The sequence below is a fragment of the Mustela putorius genome, unplaced genomic scaffold (genome assembly GCF_011764305.1).
Source record: "Mustela putorius furo isolate JIRA1106 unplaced genomic scaffold, ASM1176430v1.1 tig00003896_pilon_pilon_pilon, whole genome shotgun sequence".
Lineage (NCBI taxonomy): Eukaryota > Metazoa > Chordata > Mammalia > Carnivora > Mustelidae > Mustela > Mustela putorius.
The window spans coordinates 8,070,939-8,094,145 of NW_025422045.1; the positions used below are offsets into that span (position 1 = coordinate 8,070,939).

Sequence of the window (23,207 nt, forward strand, 5' to 3'; positions counted from 1 at the left end):
TAAGCACTGCGGTGATTCTCTCCAATAAATTATGCTTGAACTTTCACAAAATAGGCTACTCAATATGTCAACAGAATCAACAACTACTTTTTGTTTTAGAATTAAAGATCTTGAAAACAAAAAGATTAATGAATCTAGCCAACAGGTGAAAAAATATATTTTTAAAATTAATTGTATTATGATTCTATTAGTGATATAATAATAGCAGGAAATGTATTGAAAATTACCTGTAGCTTTGTCTAAAACTTGGAGTCTGCAGTAGAAAACCTATCAGAAAAATCAACAAGCCCCAGGGTATTCCTTTCTTCTTTGTTATCATTCCCTTCTCAATACACAATCGTTCTTCAATACACATTAATTCCTTTTCAGTTAAAGGCCTGTATTACTTAATTCAAACTCATATTGCAGATTTCTGTGGAGATTAGAACAGCATAGAGAATCTGATGGTCTTTTCTCTTAGTTCACATGCTAAGTAAATGGCTAGAAAAAATTGCAAATATACCTTAGCACACATGAGCAGTCTATTACTACAGCTGTGTTTGTATATTGCTTTTTTAATAATAGGAAAGAATGTATGTTAAGGTAAAAAAAAATAGGAAACAAGCAGTGATGTCTAGCACAAATTCTTAATTTAAATATATGCTTTAAGGAAGCTCCTCTTTAAATAAAACAGGGAATTGTGTGGTGTGAACTTGAAAATTTCAAAGGCCTAGGGCATTATGAAAAGTTGTAGTACAGATGTATGAAGTATCTGCCTAAATGTATACCAAAGAGTATCTCTGAGTCATGTTCAATAGGTGTGCTTGCTTTGCTCAGGCGGAAGTGCATTTTAATAAATGATAATCTGTAAATGGCATTGTTTTACATTACATACATTACAAACTAGATATTGTAATCATTAACATATGCTTTATGTAAAAAGAATATTTTTTAAAGAATATTCTTTTTTTAAAAAAAGATTTTCTTTATTTGACAGACAGAGATCACAAGCAGACAGAGAGGCAGGCAGAGAGAGGGAAGCAAGCTCGCTGCTGAGCAGAGAGACCAAAGCAGGGCGGGATCCCAGGACCCTAAGACCATGACCTAAGCCAAAGGCAAAGGCTTAAACACACTGAGCCACCCAGGCACTACAAGAATATTCTTGAGGACCTAATAATTTCATCATAATTTATATGATGTGCTAAGTCCTGTTGTAAAAACAATCTTGTCAGAGTCTCCGTCTTCAAAAAGTTAACATTTATTTTTATTTATATCTTTTAAAAAGATTTTATTTATTTATTTATTTATTTATTTATTTGACAGAGAGAGACACACACACACACACACACACACACACAGCCAGAGAGGGAACACAAGCAGGGGAAGTGGGAGAGGGAGAAGCAGGCTTCCCGCTGAGCAGAGAAACCCATGAGGGGCTTGACCCCAAGACTCTGGGACCATGACCTGAGCGGAAGGCAGATGCTTGACGGCTGAGCAACTCAGGTGCCCCTTATTATTTATTTATTTTTTATTTTAAAAAATATTTTATTTGTTTATTTGACAGAGAGATGACAAGTAGGCAGAGGGGGCGGGGGAAGCAGACTCCCTGCTAAGCAGAGAGCCCCATGGGGATCAAGACCTGAGCTGAAGGCGGAGTCTTAGCCCACTGAGGCACCCAGGCGCTCCTTTTTAAATTTTTTTAAAAAAGATTTTATCTACTTATTCGTCAGAGAGAGAGAGAGACAGAGAGCGCGCGCGGGATCACAAGCAGGGAGAGCAGCAGGCAGAAGGAGAAGCAGGCTCCCCGCTGTGCAAGAAGCCCTGGTTTGGGACTTGATTCCAGACTTTGGGATCACCACCGCAGATGAAGGCAGTCGCTTAACTGATAGAGCCACCCAGGCATCCACAGAAATTAACATTTAAATAGCTGGAACTAAACAGATACAAACCTGTAAATAATTAGCATATGTTATATTAACATGAAAAGCAGCAGATTTTTATGAAGAAACAAAATTTGTACTATTCATGAACATTCGGAGTATTTGAGTTTTTTTTAAAGATAGAAACTAATATATTTTCCAAATTAATAACAAAAACAATCTACACTCATATGATTTTTATTATTTGTCGTTAAAAGCGTTAGCATAAAAAGGTGAATCAGGATCCAATTAATGTAATTGCTTAGTCTACATAGCCTAATGGGGATGAAGAACCTGTAAAAAACAAGTGCTATTTTAAATGCTTTTACACAAAACTAGAATAATTTAGAGGCTGGCCTCTCATTTTAACAGTTGTATCTTTTCCTCGACTGTAGTTGTTATAGGTATTTATACTATCTTCTCAGCGAATTCTCGATTCTCAAGCCCTGCATCTAAGGATGCACAAAAATCACCCGCAGAGGAGCTCTGGTACCAGTATAAACAATGTCCGGAAGCGGGAAAGAAAAGGCAGTAGGGGTGGGAGGGATCTGTGCTGGGGGTGGAGCCACTGGGAGGGGCCGAGCACGCTGGCGGAACTCGCGCGACCGAAGTCGGTGTTGCGAAGGGGACTAGTCCGGCGCAGGACGTGGGGCTGTTGGAGCCCAGCTGGTTCCGGCTGGGAAAAATGGCGGTAGCTGGGGCGGCGTCCCGGGAGCAGCTAGTGGGCTGGTGCACCCAGCAGTTGCGGAAAACTTTCGGCCTGGATGTCAGCGAGGAGATCATGCAGTGAGACCGGTTCGGGTCCCAGGCGGGAAGCAGCTCTGGGATGTGCACTGAGCGAAAGGGTGAAGCGGGGAGGACTAAAAAGTTGATGAGAATGAAGAAATAGGATAAAAGGGCTGTTATCGGTCTCTAGGCGTCGACTTTTGACCTCCGACTTTACAGTTTAGCTTATGGATTACTGTGTCAGGCTACCCAGTCGGCCAGTGGGGCCTTTTTTTCTTAGGAAAAGGCCAAATCCCTGATAATTAAGTCTTTAAGACTGTCCCCGGAGCCAGTTTCCTTATAAATTCTGGAGATAATGGGCAAGCCAAATTGTTTTCCCAGAAATCCTTGCTCTGAGCATTTTAGTTTGCCCGATATGGGTGTGTCAAATAGGACCTGGACTTTAAATTGAAGCTTCGGTGGTTAAGGTGTAAATAACTTTTTTGACTGAGGAGTCCCAGGTTCTGTTTTCTGTTCTTATTTACCCGTTTTGGAACCTTGGACATTTTAATTTCCCTCTCTATACCTTTGTTTCCGCGTCTATAAAATGAATAATTAGCAGAGCTTATATTTCATATTTTATAATTCTTGTGAATTGGAGATGGTGACATAATTTACTATTTGCTTTCGATTGATTTGTCATTTTTGTTGCGCTACATAACTGGTGCTGGGGCACCAAAGACGACTGAGACCTTTGGGTTCTGTTTGGTTGATGAGCAGGGGAAACATAAGGTGTTGTGGGAGCACGAAGTAAAGGACTCCCGTTAAGATTTTAGAAACTTGAAAGGTTTTACTTCAAGGCATGACTTTAGCCTGAGAGCTAAAGGGTGGGTAGGTGGAAGTGCAGTGTTCCGGCGAGGTAAAGACTTCTACAAAAACTGGACTCGATCCAAGAACCTGAAAGTGTTTCTTGATTTGATTCCTTGTTCATAGATGATGAAACCTTTATTGCGATTTCTGGGGCTTTTATAGGAAATGAGTTTCTGATTTGGGAGAAAACAGTTGGCAGGGAGAGAATTAAGAAGGGCTGCTTTAAAGGTTTTTGTTTTAAAAACTGGAACGAACAACTAGGGGGAAAAAAACCCCTGCCAAATGGAATGGCTTATCTTTATCCTTGTTTGAAGGCAAGATCAGATTAAGTAGTTTTCAAACATTTTTTTAAAGCAGTGGATGCTGTCAAATGAGGTAATGAGACTTTGCAAATACACCAAATGGCAAAAAAAAGTCACTTGGTGAACACAAAACAAAACATAAAGATTGAGGCTATTTTTGATGGGTCAACAAGGCAATATGGTTAGATGCAGTCTTCTCAGTCTCAGTGTTCATTTGTATCTTGTCTGCTTACATAGTATGAAGAAAATTCTAATTTTCTTTTTTTTTTTTAAGATTTTATTTATTTATTTGACAGAGAGAAATCACAAGTAGATGGAGAGGCAGGCAGAGAGAGAGAGAGAGAGAGGGAAGCAGGCTCCCTGCCGAGCAGAGAGCCCAATGCGGGACTGGATCCCAGGACCCTGAGATCATGACCTGAGCCGAAGGCAGCGGCTTAACCCACTGAGCCACCCAGGCGCCCAGAAAATTCTAATTTTCATTGATTGTGGTTTAACAGCTCATTTTGAAGCCTTAGCTTTTTTTTTCAATTAAACTTAATCTACACCCTTTAAAGAACAATGATCAGAAGTTTAAATTTTATAGTTGGAAGCACTAAGTATGGGTAAATACCTGCTTGCTTTTTTTTAAACTCATAAATAAGTTCTACAAGAATTGTTCAAAACAAAACAAAAAAAGCACTGAAACTACCTATAGCATAATTCTATTTGAACTCATTTGATTTATTAGATTTTTACTAGTTATTGCTCAACAGGCTATGATGCCATGATCAAAGCATTTTTGTGTAAATTTGCTGTGCTTTGCGTAGTATTTAATTGAAAATTAGTACTATGATAGTGTGCTAACTTGAAAAACTTGGCATGAGTGACCTTTTTACAAAGAACACAGAAGTACTATCTTCCTAATCAGTGATACATTTATGGAACATTAAGATTTGTACACAGGATTAGCAAAATAAACTTCGCTCTACGATCTGCCTTAGCTCATGTTTTGGATGACCCTATTTTGATAAGATTTTGTATATAACACTGTATGCTGTTCCTTTTTATACTTTGTTAAATAATTAAAATATCATTTATTCAAATGTTTCTGGAACTCTTTAAATACTTCCCTACTGATTTGAATACTCCACAGTTAAATGATCCCCTGAGGTTCCTTGCAGTTCCTTCTATGAGAGCTTGGTAGCAATTAATATTTTGATGGGGGCTGCTAAGTTTGGGGGTCAAGTTAATTAAACTGTAAAAGTCCTGAAAAACAATTGTGTCTTTTTAATATACAGTGGACTAGAAGATGCGCTTAATGGGGCCCAAAGGCACAGGTTTATTTACCTATCGATCATAACTCTGCAAATGTACCATCACATTAGGAAAAAAACCAAGTACATGTGTACTAGTGATGGTACAATCACGTGATTTTATTTTAATTTAAAGGAATATAGCATTAGTATAATTTTTCTTGTATCCAATACAAGTGTATCTGAATTAATGTTCATTCAGATCTTATAATGCTTTCATGGTCTGATATGTTAATTTACAAATTATTTTTTCAATTCTTTCTTACCTTGGTGTAACATAATTACTGTAGAAACCTAAAAAAGAAAATCAGAGATAGAGGAGGAAACTAAAATTTCCGTAATACCACAACCCAGAGGTAATCATTGTTTCTCTCTTAATTTATTTATTTATTTGTCAGAGAGAGAGAGAGCGAGAGCGAGCACAGGCAGACAGAGTGGAAGGCAGAGTCAGAGGGAGAAGCAGGCTCCCTGCGGAGCACGGAGCCCGATGTGGGACTCGATCCCAGGACGCTGGGATCATGACCTGAGCTGAAGGCAGCTGCTTAACCAACTGAGCCACCCAGGCGCCCCTCTTAGTGTTTTTCTTATGCATATTGTAATCTATTTTCAAACATATTCATCTTAGAGGAAAAAATAAACTCTCTTTTTTTTTTTTTTTAAAGATTTTATTTATTTATTTGAGAGAGAGACAGTGAGAGAGAACATGAGCGAGGAGAAGGTCAGAGGGAGAAGCAGACTCCCCATGAAGCTGGGAGCCCGATGCGGGACTCGATCCCGGGACTCCAGGATCATGACCTGAGCCGAAGGCAGTCGTCCAACCAACTGAGCCACCCAGGCACCCCAAAAATAAACTCTCTTTAATCATATCACTCAGTGCTAATTATTTTAGTGTATAACCTTCTGGCCTTTTTTCTGCACATAAGTGTATGGATATACACATTTCTTTTAGCAATTGATATTGCTATAATATGCTCTACATTCTATCCTGTTATTTCACTTAACATTATATGAAAGCATTTTTATCAGGTCAATAATAATTAATCATAAATTTTGATTATTTTTAAGGCACTTTAAATATATTGGCCTGTCAATTTTTAGGAAAGTTATACTGACTTGAACTGTTAGCCCATTTCACTTCAAGGAACCCTTTATAACATTTTCTTAAAATAGATCTGCTTATTCTAATGTGATGCTAATCTTTTTATAATTTTTTTTTAAAGATTTTATTTTCTTTGAAGTAATCTCTATGCCCAACATGGAGCTTGAACTCAACCCGGGAATCAAGAGTCACATGCTCTACCAACTGAGCCAGCCTGCTGCCCTGATTTATAATTTATGAGAAATTTTTTTAATGATTTTATTTATTTGACAGAGAGAGAGAGAGAAAGAGAATGTAAACAGGGTGAGTGGGAGAGAGAAGCAGGCTTCTTGCTGAGCAAGGAGCCTGATGTGGAGGTTAATCCCAGGACCTTGGGATCATGACCTGAGCCAAAGGCTGACACTTACTGATTGAGCCACCCAGCCGCCCCAGTTTTTGAGAATACTAATTCAATAACTGGTTAGATTGTCATTTATACTAATTTTTATTTTTTTAAAGATTTTATTTATTTATTTGACAGAGAGAAATCACAAGTAGATGGAGAGGCAGGCAGAGAGAGAGAGAGGGAAGCAGGCTCCCTGCTGAGCAGAGAGCCCGATGCGGGACTCGATCCCAGGACCCCGTGATCATGACCTGAGCCGAAGGCAGCGGCTTAACCCACTGAGCCACCCAGGCGCCCTATACTAATTTTTAGCAAAAAAGAAATTTTAGGTTTTGTAGTGTAAAGATTAAGTCTTTTGGATTCCAAGGAATATGAAATGACTGCAGATGTGTACTTAGAGAAAGTATTCCTATATTAAAGACAGCTCCACAGCCTATCTTCAAAACATTAATTCTAATCTTCTAACAAGATTATATGAAGTTTAGATTATGAGCTACCTGATTTTAGGGTTTTTGTCCTGATCAAACTTAAATCCCTAGTATTTAGCATAGAATTTGGCACAATCCACTCTAATGGATTAATGAATGGTTTGTAACTATTTCTGTTGTGATTATTGGGAGATACAGCATAAGCAGGTCTTGTTTCAACAACTTATATTTTTCTTCCTGAGGTATGTTTTGTCAATTGAGAGTGCTGAAGAGATACGAGAGTATGTTACTGACCTCCTTCAGGGAAATGAGGACAAAAAAGGTCAATTCATAGAGGAGCTTATAACCAAATGGCAAAAGAATGATCTGGAATTGAGTTCTGATGCTTTGCAACAGTCCTTCAAAAAAGATGGTAAGTTGGGGCGCCTGGGTTCCTCAGTGGGTTAAGCCTCTGCCTTCGGCTCAGGTCATAATCTCAGGGTCCTGGGATCGAGCCCCACATCAGGCTCTCTGCTCAGCAGGGAGCTTGCTTCCCTCTCTTTCTCTGCCTGCCTCTCTGCCTATGTGTGATCTCCACCTGTCAAATAAATAAGTAAAATCTTTAAAAAAAAAAAAAGATGCTAAGTTAATATAATTGAGGGTTGAAATACTGGTAAATGGGCTGGTTTATAGGACCTGATATTTTCTGTCACCACTATTTCCTCACAGCTAACTTAAGCAGAATCATATGTATATATATTTTTAGTTCAATTCTACTCAAGTAATGAATATTGTTTTAGTTCAGACTTTTTGAACTTTGAAAATACCACAGAAATGCCTGTTTGCAGATAAAAATGTGGTTTCAGAATAGTTTGAAAGATTTATCCATGGATTAAAAAAACACTTTCCAGTTATGTGTATATCTGGATGAAAGTAAATGTTGACCAATTATAGTATGAATAGGATTTAGAAGTAACTATTTAGTTAAAAGATACAAAAGATAAACACCAAACTAAATAATCTAAGTCATTATTATTATACAATCTGAAATATTAGATTTTAATTTACCATTTTAATCCTAGCCAGTAGTCTTTATCATCTACTATCTTGGAAATTGTGTTTTAAATTTGCGAGGAAAAACTAACGTAAGAAGCTACCTGATTTCATATCTTCACTTTATTTTTTTTGTAAAGATTTTATGTATTTGTTTGACAGAGAGATAAAGAGCACAGGTAGGCAGAATGGCAGGCAGAGAGAGTGGGACAAGCAGACTCTCTGTCAAGTGTGGAGCCCAATGCGGGGCTCAATCCCAGGACCCTGGAATCATGACTTGAGCCAAAGGCAGCCGCTTTAACGGACTGAGCCACCAAGTCACCCCCATATCTTCACTTTAAATATTAAGTGTCATCTTCTCTTTAGTGGATACTAGTTTACCAATGAATCCTGCTGTTATCAACCTATGTGCATGTATGTGTGTGTGTTATATATATATATATATATATTTATTTATTTATTTATTTATATTTATATGTTTGTTTGTTTTTCTTCTTTAAAGAAATGTCAGATGGTCAGAAATCAGGAGACCAGCTAAAGAGGAGCAGGCGGAAAGGAAGAAATAGACAGGAAGTTCCTGCATTTGCTGAACCTGACACAACCAGGGAGGTTAAAACACCTTTTGATTTGGCCAAGGTGAGTGCTTGAATGAATCTTTTTCTAGTTCTATGATAAAGGAGAGGTGACTGATACATTTCAGAGAGCAAAGTGTACAAACTGATCTAGAGTGGCAGTTCTTCAACAAATGCATGGATTTTATGGAGAGAAAGTGATGATGATATATTACTTTCTATATGGTAGCTATTTTGGCAGCCTAATTAAATAGTTATTATAAGGACACCTTGGTTAGAAATGATACTAAGAAAGATACATATAAATGGAAAATATTTATTTATTAACTTAAAAAAAGATTTTATTTATTTATTTGAGAGAGAGAGAGCACGCACAAGAAAAGGAAAGGGGGCAGAGGGAGAGAGGGATAAGCAGACTCCCCGAAGAGCAAGGAGCCTTGTGTGGGTGGGGCTCCATCCCGGGACCTGGAGACCATGACCTGAGCTGGAGGCAGATACTTACCTGACTGAGCCACCCAGGTGCCCCTAAAAGGAAAATATTTAATGAAGGTCACCAGGGCTTCAACTTCAACATTGTGTGTGTGTGTGTGTGTGTGTGTGTTTACTAAAAGAATGAACAGTTCTGTTATTTAAGAGTGTTCCTACTTTGTACCATCTATTACTGCCGCCACCATTATCATTTAGTTTTTAAAGTTTTTATGTATTTTATCATGACTCTCAAAATAGCCCTATGAGGTAAGCAGAAATATTTATAATCAAGGAAATTTGACAAACTAAATATCCCAATAAAAGGGAATAATTAATTATGCTAAGATGGAAGAGAGCTGACTAAAAAACTTTGAGTGTGATGACAGTGCAAAAAAAAATGCGGAAAAGTATTTGCAAAGTAATAAGTTAAAGGAAAAGAATAGAAATTTAAGCCTTTCATCAAGCAGAATAAAATAAGTAGACGCTTAATGACTGAGCCACCCAGATGCCCCGTAGATTGGTTTTAGCTTTCTGGGGGACAGTTTGGCACCATACATCAAGAACCATAGAAATGTTCATATCCTTTTGACTTACTAGTTTGATTCAAAAATCTAACATAAGAAGGTAATCAGAAATGCATGCAAAGGGATGCCAGGGTAACTTAGTTGGCTGAGCGACCAATTCTTGGTTTCCACTCAGGTTGTGATCCCAGGATCATGAGATTGAACCCCATGTCAGCCTCCACGGTTAGCAGGGACTTGACTTGGGTCTCTCTTTTTCTCCCTCTCTTCTGTCCCTCCCCACGGCACACTGTCCCTCTCTAAAATAAATAAATATATCTGGGCGCCTGGGTGGCTCAGTGGGTTAAGCCGCTGCCTTCGGCTCAGGTCATGATCTCAGGGTCCTGGGATCGAGTCCCGCATCGGGCTCTCTGCTCAGCAGAGAGCCTGCTTCCTCCTCTCTCTCTCTCTGCCTACTTGTGATTTCTCTCTGTCAAATAAATAAATAAAATCTTTAAAAAAAAAAAAAATAAATAAATATATCTTAAAAAAAAAAAAAGAAATGCTTGAAAATTTGAACGGACCTATTTACCAGTAAGAGAAAGATTAAATTAATTATGTTTCCCTCATTAGATAGAACATCATGCAACTAATAAAACTGTTCTCTAAAATATGTAATTTGGGAAAATACTCATAAAATATTGAGTGAAAAATGCATGAATAAAATATATATATTTGATTTTTTGTGTTTGAAAATTACTTATTCTATATACACACAAATATACTTTCACACACACACACGCAAACCTCAGAAGGCTAAAAGGCAAATTTTAAAACTGGTGTTTCTTCAAGTAATGTGACAGTAAGTGTTTTAATTTTTCTTCTCTATACTCTTGTATTTTCTATTTTTTATTTTTACAATGAACAAGAATAGTTTTTCTAAAAAATTAGCTTTATTGAGGTGTAATTGTCATACATATGTAATTGCACATACTTAAGATGTACAATTGGTAAGTTTTTTTTTTTTACCATCTTAACCAATTTTTAAATGTATAGGTTAATAGTATTAAAAGTATTTGCATATTGTTGTACAATAGATCTCCAGAACATTTTCACCTTGCAAAGCTGAAACTCTGTACCCATTAAATAGCTCCCCATTTTCTCCTTCTTCCAGTCCCTGTCAACCACCATTCTACTTTCTGTTTCTATGAATTTGACTGCTTTACAACTAAGTAGAATAAAACACTATTTTTCTTTTTGTGCCTGGCTTATTTCACATAGCATAGTGTTCTTTTTTTTTTTTTAAAGATTTTATTTATTTATTTGAGAGACAGACAGTGAGAGAGAACACGAGTGAGGAGAAGGTCAGGGGGAGAAGCAGACTCCCCATGGAGCTGGGAGCCCGATGTGGGACTCGATCCCGGGACTCCAGGATCATGACCTGAGCTGAAGGCAGTTGTCCAACCAACTGAAGCACTCAGGCGCCCCTTATAGCATAGTGTTCTTAAGGCTCATTTATGTTGTAGCATATGTCAAAATTTCCTTCTCTTTTAAGGCTAAATAGTATTCTGTTTTATGTGTATACCACATTTTGTTTATCCATTCATCTCTCAATGTACATTTGAATTGCTTTCTCTTTTTGGCTGTTGTGAATAGTGCTGCTCTGAACATCAGTGTGCAATTATCTCTTCAGGACCCTACTTTTAATCCTTTTGGATGTATACTCAGAAGTGGGGTTGCTGGATCATATGGTAGTTCATAAATAGGCTTTTTTAGGTAGAAAAAAACCCAGAAAGAATAATGACTAATATAATGAAGACCCGTGTGCTTACCACCCGGGTACCCCTGCATTGGACATTCTTATACATATTTCCTTCAGGTACACTTGAGAGTTTCTTTAGGATGTATTTACCTGTTATTTGAATTGCTGGGTTATAGACTTTCTTAGTTTTTCTTTTACTGAAACTAAAAATTAATTTCTAAAGTAATTGTACCAATTTTTACCTCCTTCCATCAAGGTAAGTGATTTCTCTTTTCTTCTTCTTTGCCAATTTATAATGTGAAGCCTTTAAAGTTTTGCCCTTTAAAAAAATTATTATTTTGTTTTTATTTTTTATTTATTTTATTTAACTTAAAAAAAATGATCTCTACACCAATGGGGGGTTTGAATTTATAATCCTAAAATCAAGAGTCGCATGCTCTAGACTGAGACAGCCAGACGTCCCAAGTTTTGCCTATTTTAAGTGTAAGAAATGGTATTTCATTTTACTTTGCATACACATGAATTCTAAATTGAGAGTGTGTCATTTTGGAGAGTTTGTTGACTTGTTTTTGGTTTCCATTTTTTTAGCCTTTTGGGTTATTATAACCTTCATATTTTTTTTAAGATTTTTTATTTATTTATTTGACAGAGAGAGAGACAGCAAGAGAGGGAATACAAGCAGGGGGAGTGGGAGAGGGAGAAGCAGGCTTCCCGTTGAGCAAGGAGACTGATGTGGGGCACAATCCCAGGACCCTGAGATTGTGACCTCAGCCAAAGGTAGACACTTAATGACTAAGCCACCCAGGTGCCCCTACTTCTTCATATTCTTTATCTGCTTTTCTGCTGAGTTGAAAGTCTTTTTCATGGGACGCCTGGGTGGCTCAGTTGGTTGGATGACTGCCTTCGGCTCAGGTCATGATCCCAGAATCCCGGGATCGAGTCCCGCATCAGGCGCCCAGCTCCATGGGGAGTCTGCTTCTCCCTCTGACTTTCTCCTCACTCATGCTCTTTCTCACTGTCTCTCTCAAATAAATAAATTTTTTAAAAAAGATTTTATTTATTTATTTGAGAGAGAGAGCATGAGAGACCAAGAGCACGAGAGTGGGGAGGGTAGGAGGGAGAAGCAGACTCCCCACTGAGCAGGGTACCCAATGCAGGGCTCCATCCTGGGACTCCAGGATCATGACCTAAGCTGAAAGCAGTTGCTTAACCAACTGAGCCACCCATGTGCCCAGGAATTTTCAATTTTAATGTAGTTATATGTATTGATCTTTTTCTTTGTTTTATGCTTTTTATAGCTTACTTAAGCCTTATGGCATTTTTCCCATTCCAAAGTAAAAAAATATATTTTTCTAAATTTTCCTCTAATAGTTTAAATGTTACAGTTTTCACATTTAGGTTTATAATTCATCTGAACATTATTTTGAGTGATTTTTCTGTTACTCTTATCAGTGAAATTACTTGTTTTTAAAGTAGAAGATGTATTACATCGATATGTGTGAATGTATATTTTACAAGTGGTGACTGCAAGTACATAGAATCTTAAGGGGGTAAAAGTATAATGGGAACGTAAAGAGAATATTTTCTGGCCAGAGTGATCAAATCACAGATAACATTTTTTTTTCTTTTACGTGAGCTCCATATCCAACCTGGGGCTTGAACTCTTTACCCTAAAACCAAGAGTCACATGCTCCATTGAGCCAGCCAGCTGCCTCAAATAATGGAAATAAATTTTAAACCCTTATTTCATTTTTTTAAGAATAATTGTGGGGGCATCTGGGTGGCTCACTTGGTGGAGCCTCTGACTCTTGGTTTTGTCTCAGGTTATGATCTCTGTATGTGAGATTGAACCTCGAGTTGGGCTTTGTGCTCAGCACTGAATCTGCTTCAGTTTCTCTCTCTCTGCCCCTCTCCCAGCTCCTGTGCATGTGTGCTCTTGCACGTGCACTCTCTTCTCTTTAAAATAAATCTTTAAATATAAGTAAAATAATCATTAATAATAACATAAAATACAACAATGGAATTTTTTAAAGGTTTATTTATTTACTTAAGAGAGGAGAGTGGGGGTTAGGGGGAGTGGCAGAGGGAGAGAGTATGAGGCTGATGCAGGACTCAGTCTCACAACCCTGAGGTCATGATCTGAGCAGAAATCAAGGGTTGGTTGCTTAATTGACTGAGCCACCCAGATAACCCCAATAATAACTTTAATAAATTTTAGCATCCAGTAGAGAAAGTTGTTGAAAACAACATGAGAACTATTATCTATGTTTTCTCCTTTGAGTCAATTTCCTAAGGATAATTTTTCAGAACTTCCAGTTTAGTTTTTAAATACTTTGAAGCTATTGATAAATATTTTAAAATTTAATATTCCAATTCTTTTTGATATTTCTTTTTTGTAATAATTTAAAGCTCTTTTTTAAAACTTTTTTTTTTTTTTTAAGATTTCATTTATTTATTTGACAGAGAGAGAGATCACAAGTAGGCAGAGAGGCAGGCAGAGAGAGACGGGGAAGCAGCCTCCCCGCCGAGCAGAAAGCTGGATGCAGGGCTCCATCCCAGGGTCCTGAGACCATGACCTGAGCTGAAGGCAGAGGCCCAAACCCTGAGCTATCCAGGCACCCCTTTTTTGTAATAATTTAGTCTTTCATCCATCCAGTCCTATGTTGCTCTAATCTCTTTGGTCAACTCACTCATTTACCAATTCACATTAAAGCCACCATTAACTATGTAATATTGTGCTACAACCTAGTTTTTTAGTGCAGTAGATGCCAGTCTTAGCTTAACAGAGTATTTCACTGTTTTTAGTAATGGATCTTAATGAATAAAGTGCCTTGATGCTTGCTTGTTAAGTATGTTTCATGAGGGAAAATAAAAGCATGGTTCACTCTTAAGTTCCCAGGCTTGGGTAGGGAACTAATTAATATTGACTTAACACTTAATTTTATATCTCTTAATGCTTTAAGAGCAGCTTATCTTTCAACAACCTGTTTCCAAGTCTATATTTTGTTCTTAAGTATTTTCTACTCATTAAGCAAACTTGGAAAATGATTTTGAAAAAAATGGTTTATCCCCTACGTAGTAATTTCTTATTAGCACTGCAGTGTACACTGAATTAGTGAATACTGAACCATTACTTTTTTTTTTTTTTTTAAGATTTTGTTTAGTTGAGAGAGAGAGAGAGGGTAAGCATAGTAGGGGAGAGGCAGAGGGAGAGGGAGAAGCAAACTTCCCGATGAGCAGGGAGTGTGATTTGGCACTCGATCCCAGGATTCCAGGATCATGATATGAGCCAAAGGCTTGTATGCTTAACTGAGTGACCCACCCAGGTCCCCTGAACCATTACTCTTAGGGGAAATAAAGGGTTAGGTTTCTGTGAGCATCTGGTCACAACATTTCTATAAAACATTCAGTACTTAACCTTATTTTATATGTACTTCTGTTTATTTTTTTTAAAGATTTTATATATTTATTTGACAGACAGAGATTACAAGTAGGCAGAGAGGCAGGCAGAGAGAGGGAAGCAGGCTCTCTACTGAGCAGAGAGCCCGATGCGGGGCTTGATCCCAGGACCCTGAGATCATGACCTGAGCCGAAGGCGGGAGCTTTAATCCACTGAGCCACCCAGGCGCCCCAGTACTTCTGTTTAAAGACACTTTATTTTTTAAAGATTTTATTTATTTATTTAACAGAAACACAGCGAGAGGGGAATGGGAAAGGGAGAAGCAGGCTTCCTGCTGAGCAGGGAGCCCGATGTAGGACTCTATCCCAGGACCCTGGGATCATGACCTGAGCTAAAGGTAGATGCTTAATGACTGAGCCCCCTAGGCACCCTAAAGACACTTTATTTAATATGCATTACTGATTTATTAACATGAACTCACAGCCAACAGCACTATAACTTATGCCTGAAAAAATTTATCTAACACCTGTTTCCTATGTAAGGTACAACCTTTTTTTTTTTTTTTTTTTTAAAGATTTTATTTATTTATTTGATAGAGAGAGAGAGAGAGATCAGTAGTGGCCAGGGAGGCAGGCAGAGAGAGAGGGGGAAGCAGGCTCCCTGCTGAGCAAGGAGCCCAGTGTGAGGCTGGGATCATGACCTGAGCTGAAGGCAGAGGCTTAACCCACTGAGCCAACCAGGCACCCCATAGGTATAGCCTTCTTGAGCTTAGGAATACAGGCGACACTTAAGCACTATGCATAGGGCCATTTTAAATACCGAGGTCATGAACAAAAAGTGGACTAAGTAGGGGCACCTGGGTGGCTCAGTGGGTTAAGCTGCTGCCTTTGGCTCAGGTCATAATCCCAGGGTCCTGGGATCGAGTCCCACATCGGGCTCTCTGCTCGGCAGGGAGCCTGCTTCTTCCTCTCTCTCTTTCAGCCTGCCTCTCTGCCTACTTGTGATCTCTGTCTGTCAAATAAATAAATAAAATCTTTAAAAAAAAAAAAGTGGACTAAGTAGACTAAAAATAAGACTTTTGTTTACAGTATGAGAGCTGAAACGAGAAGGCAGATTACTGCCTTGGTTAGCCTTTTAGTGGGAGATCTATTCATTTGGAAGATCAGATTGTTTGCCACGCTGTGCATGTCCACAAATGATTGTGAAAGTACCTGGTGTATTGATTTGGGGGTTACAATTTATTTTTAGATATATTTTTATTTTTAAATATATTTACAATATTTTAAAATATATTTACAAAATTTATTTACAAATTTTAAATAAATTTTTAATAAAAAATAAAAATTTTTAAATAAAATTTTAAATATATTTACAAAATTTTAAAATATATTTATGGGGCGCCTGGGTGGCTCAGTGGGTTAAGCCGCTGCCTTCGGCTCGGGTCATGGTCTCAGGGTCCTGGGATCGAGTCCCGCGTTGGGCTCTCTGCTCGGCAGGGAGCCTGCTTCCTTCTCTCTCTCTCTCTCTCTGCCTGCCTCTCAGTGTACTTGTAATTTCTCTCTGTCAAATAAATAAATCTTTAAAAAAAAAAAATATATATATATATTTATAATACATTTTAGTAAATGAGCAAATTCATAGACCTGGAATCATAAAAAATGATCTTGTTGTGTACTTATAGTTCCACTTATGGACCTGTAGGTAAATGTGTCTTTAACTTCTATAGACAGTTCATTTGGTTATTCAGGAAATTGTATTGTGTCTACTATATGTCAAGAATAATAGCAGTAAACAAACCATATTAGGTTCCCATGCTCTCCTAGATTACATCTTAGTGGTTCAAAGGAAAGATAGAAAAGACAGTCAAGGGGCACCTGGGTGGCTCAGTTTGTTGAGTGTCTGCCTTCTCCTCAGGTCGTGATCATGGGATCCTGGGGTTGAGTCCTGCGTTGGGTTCCTGCTCAGCGGGGATCCTGCTTCTCCCTCTGCTTGTGCTAGCTCTCTCCCTCTATGTAAAATGAATAAAATATTTATTTGTTTTTGAATAAAATCTTTTTTAAAAAGCCAATTTTTAAAAGTAATTATAGATTGTGAAAACTGCCATGAGAAAAGTACAAAGGGCAGTGTGATAGACAGTACTTGATAGGAAGGGAGCTACTTTATATAGGACATTCAGGGAAAGCCTCTGAGGGAGTAAAATTATAGCTAAGAACTGAACACTGAAAAGTATATGAAGAGATGGGCTAGGAACAGTTCAGATGGAGGGAATGACAAGTGCAAAGGGGAAGTGGAGACAGGTGTTCTGGGAACTAACAGCAGCCTGTGTGGCTGGCACATAGTGAACAGAGCAAGAGTGATATGTACATGAGGTTGGAGAGCACCTGGAGGCCGTATCTAAAACTTTATAGGGCATTATAAGTAGCTTGGATTTCTATTCTCAGCATAGTGGGAAGCCAGTAAATGGTTTTAAGCAGTGCGGTAATATGGTATGAATTTTCTTGCTTGTCTTATTCTTTCCTTCTCTACTCTATTTCTCAATGTATACTCATTTCCTGTATGTATATGAGAACTCATCAAAGCACGGCCTTCAAATACCTTATTTTAATGTTACTGGATAATTTAATGAGAGTCAAGTACAAGTTTCTGTTTAGAGATTTTAGTCTCCTCACCACCATCACTGACAGCCAAAGACATAATTGACTAGTTTAAAAAATGGCAGTGTGCTAGATTGGGTAAAATCTTTAGCACTTTCTTAGATTTTAATTTTTACCTAGATTGACTTAAATTATCCCTATATCTCAACTCTTGGCTTTGGGCATTAGGGCATGTCACCTTCCTTTATACTTAGCCAAGAATTTTTCTCTTCCTTGTAGTAATTTTCCCATCCATTAGAACTCTTAAGATTTTTCCTTTCTGGGGATGCCTGGGTGGCTTAGTCGGTTAAGCATCTGCCTTTGGCTCAGGTCATGATCCCAGTCCTAGGATCAAGTCCCACATCAGGCTCTCTGAAGCAGAGAGCCTGCTTCTGCCTGCCTCTGCCTGCCTCTGCCTGCCACTCCCCCAACTGTGCTCTTTCTGTCTCTTTCTCTGACAAATAAATAAAATCTTTAAAAAAAAAAAAAAAGATTTTTCTTCCCTGAAAAGGGAAAGCAAGAGGCATCTATACAATTATGTGTCTGGATATTTAATATTAATATTTATGTCCTCCTACCCAAAAAAATTTTTTTTAAAGATTTTATTTATTTATTTGACAGAGAGAGAAATCACAAGTAGGCAGAGCAACAAGCAGAGAGGGGAAGCAGGCCCCCCGCCGAGCAGAGAGTGACGCAGGTCTCTATCCCAGGACCCTGGGATCATGACCCGAGCTGAAGGCAGAGGCTTAATCCACTGAGCCACCCAGGTGCCCCCTCCCACCCAAATTTATATGTTAAATGCTAGTGTGATTATATTAGGAAGTGAGGCCTTTAGGACATTCTTATGTCATGAACGTATAGCCCTCATGAATGGGATTAGTATTCTTTTTTTTTTTTTTAATATTTTTTAAAAATTTATTTGCCAGAGAGAGAAAGCACAAGCAGGGGGAGCAGCAGGCAGAGGGAGAAACAGGCTCTCCACTGAGCAAGACTCCATTCTAGGGCCCTGAGATCATGACCTGAACTGAAGGTAGATGCTTAACCAATTGAGCCATCCAGGCATTCTTGGGATTTGTATTGTAAAAGAGATCCCACAGAACTCCCTAGTCCCTTTTATTGTGTCATGATAGAATGATCTAGAAGAAATCATTCCTTCGACCTGTAAGAGGGTCACCAACCATGCTGGCACTCTGATCTTAGACTTCTAGCCTTTAAAACTGTGAGAAATAAATTTCTATTGTTTATAAGCTACTCAGTCTGTGATATTTTATTATAGCAGCTTGAATGGACTAAGATAGAGGCTGATAAATATAGTTCTCTTTTTAAACTTTTTATTTTATAACATATATACGGAAGTGAACAGATGTATTTTCACAAACTGACCATTCCTCTATATCCAGAATAAAAATATTACTATTCCTCTAGAGGACCCCCATTTTGCCCCAAAATGACATCCCTCCCAAGGGAAAACACTTTCCTGACTTTCAACACCATGTTAGTTTTGCCTACTCATGAATTTTGTGTAAATGGAGCTAAATAGTGTGTACTCTTTAGTGTCTGGCTTCTTTGAAAGAATTATCCATATTGGGTGCCTGGATGGCTTAGTTGGTTAAGCAACTGCCTTTGGCTCAGGTCATGATCCTGGAGTCCGAGGATCGAGTCCCAAGTCGGGCTCCATGTCAGTGGAAGTCTGCCTCTTCCTCTGACCCTCTGCCCTCTCATGCTCTCTCTCTCACTCTCTCTCTCTCAAGTAAATAAATAAAATCTTAAAAAAAAATTATCCATATTGTTTTATATAGCTATACTTTTTAATTCTCATTCCTACAGAGGATTCTGTTAAATGAATACATCAATCTGTTGAACATTTGGATAATTTTCAATTCTAGTGCTGCAGTGAACATTCTCGTACATGTTTTTGGTGAACATTTTTGCACATTTCTGTTGCATGTATATCTGAGAACTGAATTGCTGGATCACAAGCTATACATATGTTCAGCTTTAGTAGGTAGCAGTGTATACTCCCCAACAGAGTATGAAAGCTTTAATTGTTCTTCCTGTATCCTTGCCAGCATTTTGTATTTTCTGTCTTTTTCAATTTAGCCATTCTGGTTGGTATTGCAGTTTGGTTTTTATTTTGCATTACCATGATGAGTAGCAAAGTCATTAAGCATCTTTTCATGTATCTTGTGACCAGTTGGATATTTTCTTTTATGAAGTTCCTGTTTAGATATTTTGCCCATTTTTCTATTGTGTCATCTTTTTCTTATGGAGCTAATTTTTTTCTTCTTCTTTTTTTTTTTGAAAGATTTATTTATTTAGAGAGAGAGCAAGTAAGGGTATGAGCAGGGGAAGGGGCAGAGGGAAAGGGGGGAGAGAGAATCTCAAGAAGACTCCGTGCTGTGCAATGAGCCCAGCTCGGGGCTCCATCTCACTTACTGAGATCATGACCGAAGCTGAAATCAAAAGTCAGATGCTTAACCAGCTGAGCCACCCACATACCTCTTTCTTGATTTTTCTCATTTTATTTTATTTTTTAAAAGATTTTATTTATTTATGTATTTGACAGAGAGGGGAAGATCACAAGTAGGCAGAGAGGCAGGCAGTGGTTGGGGGGAGCAGATTCCCTGCTGAGCAGAGAGCCTGATGCAGGACTCCATCCCAGGACTCTGAGATCATGACCTGAGCTGAAAGTAGAGGCTTAACCCACTGAGCCACCCAGGTGCTTGATTTTTCTTATTTTATTGATCATATTTAAAGATATTTGAGTATTATCTATTTTGAAGGGCATTTTTGTTTCTTATGATCTCTACTTTAGCTATGCTTAAATATGCCACATAAATAGCTTTTACTGCTGCATTTGCTTTCTACCAGCTGTAATAGAGGATTGAAAGCTACTGGCAGGGGCGCCTGGGTGGCTCAGTGGGTTAAAGCCTCTGCCTTCAGCTCAGGTCATGATCCCAGGATCCTGGGATCGAGCCCTGCATTGGGCTCTCTGCTTGGCAAAGAGCCTGTTTCCCTTCCTCTCTCTCTGCCTGCCTCTCTGCCTACTTGTGATCTCTGTCTGTCAAATAAATAAATAAAATCTTTTAAAAAAAAAAGAAAGAAAGAAAGCTACTGGCAGAAAAAGCAAGGCATGTCAGCTAGTTTTTCTAGAATCTAACCTTTCTTCAGACCCTTGATGATAACCCTTAATTTGTATTTCTCCCATTCCTTTCCTTCTGTCATGGTTCCTAGGCAGTGTATAAGTTGTCATTGAACTGAACTGAGGTTTTTCTCTTCTTACCATTAATTATTTGATGTTATTTCTGATATCTTTGTACAATTAGGTACAAGAGAACAGCAACTCCTTAAAGAAGAAGACAAAGTTTGTCAGTTTATACACAAAAGAGGGACAGGACAGGCTTGCAGTCCTGATCCCTGGTCGCCATCCATGTGATTGCCTGGGCCAGAAGCATAAGCTGATCAATAACTGTCTGATCTGTGGGCGCATTGTCTGTGAACAGGAGGGCTCTGGCCCCTGCTTTTTCTGCGGTACCCTGGTAAATTGTTTTTTTGTATTTTATTTTACTGTCCTTTGGTTGAATATGTAGGGACATTCACACCCCTCGTAATTTCTCTTTTTCTTAGGAAATTTTTTCCCTCCAATGTTCAGTTAACTCTAGTAGCAGGAACTTAATTAGTCAAAAACCCAAGGTTATGTCTTAGTACTGAGGCCTATTAGTGAGAAGAGTTTTGAGTATATACATTGTTGACTCCAAGTCTTGTACTGTAACATAAATCTCAGGTTATTATAGCTTCTGTTTCCAGGATACCTCCTTTTCACCTTCATTGTCTGAGAGAATGACCTCAATAATGTAGTAGTAACTATCTTACAAACACCCTAATGAGTTTGTCTAGAAAACTTATTCTGCCAGTTGATCAGGCTGGCAGAAGCAGTTGCTTTAGTATCAGTGACGACATCCATTTTATATTGCTTTGTTTTTTCTTCTCTGATGGGTCCTTTAATTGTTCAGTATACTCAAAAAATAAGCTGATAGTGAATCGCCTAAAAAAATGTAGTGTCTTCCATCAAAAATATTCATAAGACAAAAATTCATAAAACAGCAGTAAATATCTTCTTATATGGGGTTTTCTCTAGAGAAATGCCCTATAGCTGCTGGCAGAAACTTCGTGTGCAACTGAGGCAACTTACAGCCAATTTCACTGTTTTCCGCTAGATCCCTTGCGCCCTTCAATTCAAGACATGGAGCAATGTAAAGCAAATTGGCCATGAAGTCTTGCAGCTTTATAAATTCAGTATGAAATTGTTTTTAGTTTAGTTTAGTTTAGTTTTGTTTTTTAAGGATTTTATTTATTTATTTGACAGACAGAGATCACAACTAGGCAGAGAGGCAGGCAGAGAGAGAGAGGGAAGCAGGCTCCCCGCTGAGCAGAGAGCCCGATGCGGGTTGATCCCAGGACCCTGAGATCATGACCTGAGCCGAAGACAGAGGCTTAACCCACTGAGCCACCCAGGTGCCCCTGAAATTGTTTTTAAATAACTCTTTTTTTGCCTCCCTTCTTATCGTTGCAGTGATTTTATAATAAACAGAACTTTTTCTTTGCTTAATATATTCATTATTTTATAAGTAGGTAATATTCAAAGACAAAGAAATGAAATATATACATTATAAAAGTGTAAAAATTAGACTAGTTTTCATTGGTAGCACTGTAATTTGCTTTTTCTGGTTCTTTCTTTCTTTCTTTCTTTTTTTTTAAGATTTTATTTATTTATTTGACAGAGAGAGATACAGCCAGAGAGGGAACACAAGCAAGGGGAGTGGGAGAGGGAGAAGCAGGCTTCCCTCCAGGCAGGGAGCCTGCCCAATGCAGCGTTCAATCCCAGGACTCTGGGATGGTGACCTGAGCTGAAGGCATGTTTAACAACTGAGCCACCCACCCAGGTGCCTCTTTCTGGTTCTTTCTAATAAGACATCTACTTATCTTCTTTCATAAGACTTGGATTTTATGATCAGAACTGGAAGTCTTTTAAAAAAAAGTCTTACGGGGCGCCTGGGTGGCTTAGTGGGTTAAGCCTCTGCCTTTGGCTCAGGGTCCTGGGATCGAGTCCCACGTTGGGCTCTCTGCTTGGCGGGGAGCCTGCTTCTCCCTCTTTCTCTGCCTGCCTCTTTGCCTACTTATGATCTCTCTCTCTGTCAAATAAATTAATAAAATCTTTAAATTTATTTATTTATTTATTTTTAATTTTTAAGATTTTATTTATTTATCAGAGAGAGAGGGGGAGAGAACGAGCACAGGCAGACAGAATGGCAGGCAGAGGCAGAGGGAGAAGCAGGCTCCTTGCCGAGCAAGGAGCCCGATTAAAATCTTTAAATTAAAAAAAAAAAGTCTTACATGTTTTTCCCCAACATTCTCAGTGATAGCAAATCTTTGTCCTTTGAAAGTACGTAAGATTTTTTTTTTCATTTTTAAACAAATCATTCAGGGGCACTTCCAGTGAGGTAAGTTTTTTCTGTTGTTCATAAAAGAAGGGAGAAGTGGAAAGAGACAAGGGCAAACTCATTTGGATATGTATATTTCTGGTGTGTTTGGATAACAAAACCAGCAACAGTCTCATTATTTTATTGCCATAACTAATGTGTAATTTGAGATTACATTTTAGGATATCAAGCAAACAAAATTAATGTAACTAGGATCATGTGTCTTGTTCTTATTACTTTATAGGTATGTACTCGTGAAGAACAGGATATTTTACAGCGTGACTCTAATAAGAGCCAGAAACTGCTGAAGAAGTTAATGTCAGGTAGGCAGCAATCTTTCCATTGGATCATGGTGGTGGTGGATACATTTTGTTGTATCTGATT

General features: G+C 38.3%; 1 protein-coding gene across 7 annotated transcripts in view; it reads left to right on the forward strand.

The window, feature by feature from the left end:
- TRIP4 (thyroid hormone receptor interactor 4) overlaps positions 1–23,207 on the forward strand; it is an 88,772-nt gene that overhangs the window by 19,669 nt on the left and 45,896 nt on the right. The window contains exons 1-5 of one of the 7 annotated variants that reach the window (XR_001180544.2): positions 2,501–2,684; positions 7,219–7,388; positions 8,511–8,644; positions 20,670–20,882; positions 23,068–23,146. Coding sequence is in view for 6 of the 7 variants with exons in the window: in XM_004758705.3 (XP_004758762.1) it covers positions 2,584–2,684; positions 7,219–7,388; positions 8,511–8,644; positions 20,670–20,882; positions 23,068–23,146 (697 nt within the window). In the remaining variant the exon portion in view is untranslated. The other 6 variants (XM_004758705.3, XM_045067412.1, XM_013059531.2 and 3 more) reach the window with 6 other exon arrangements.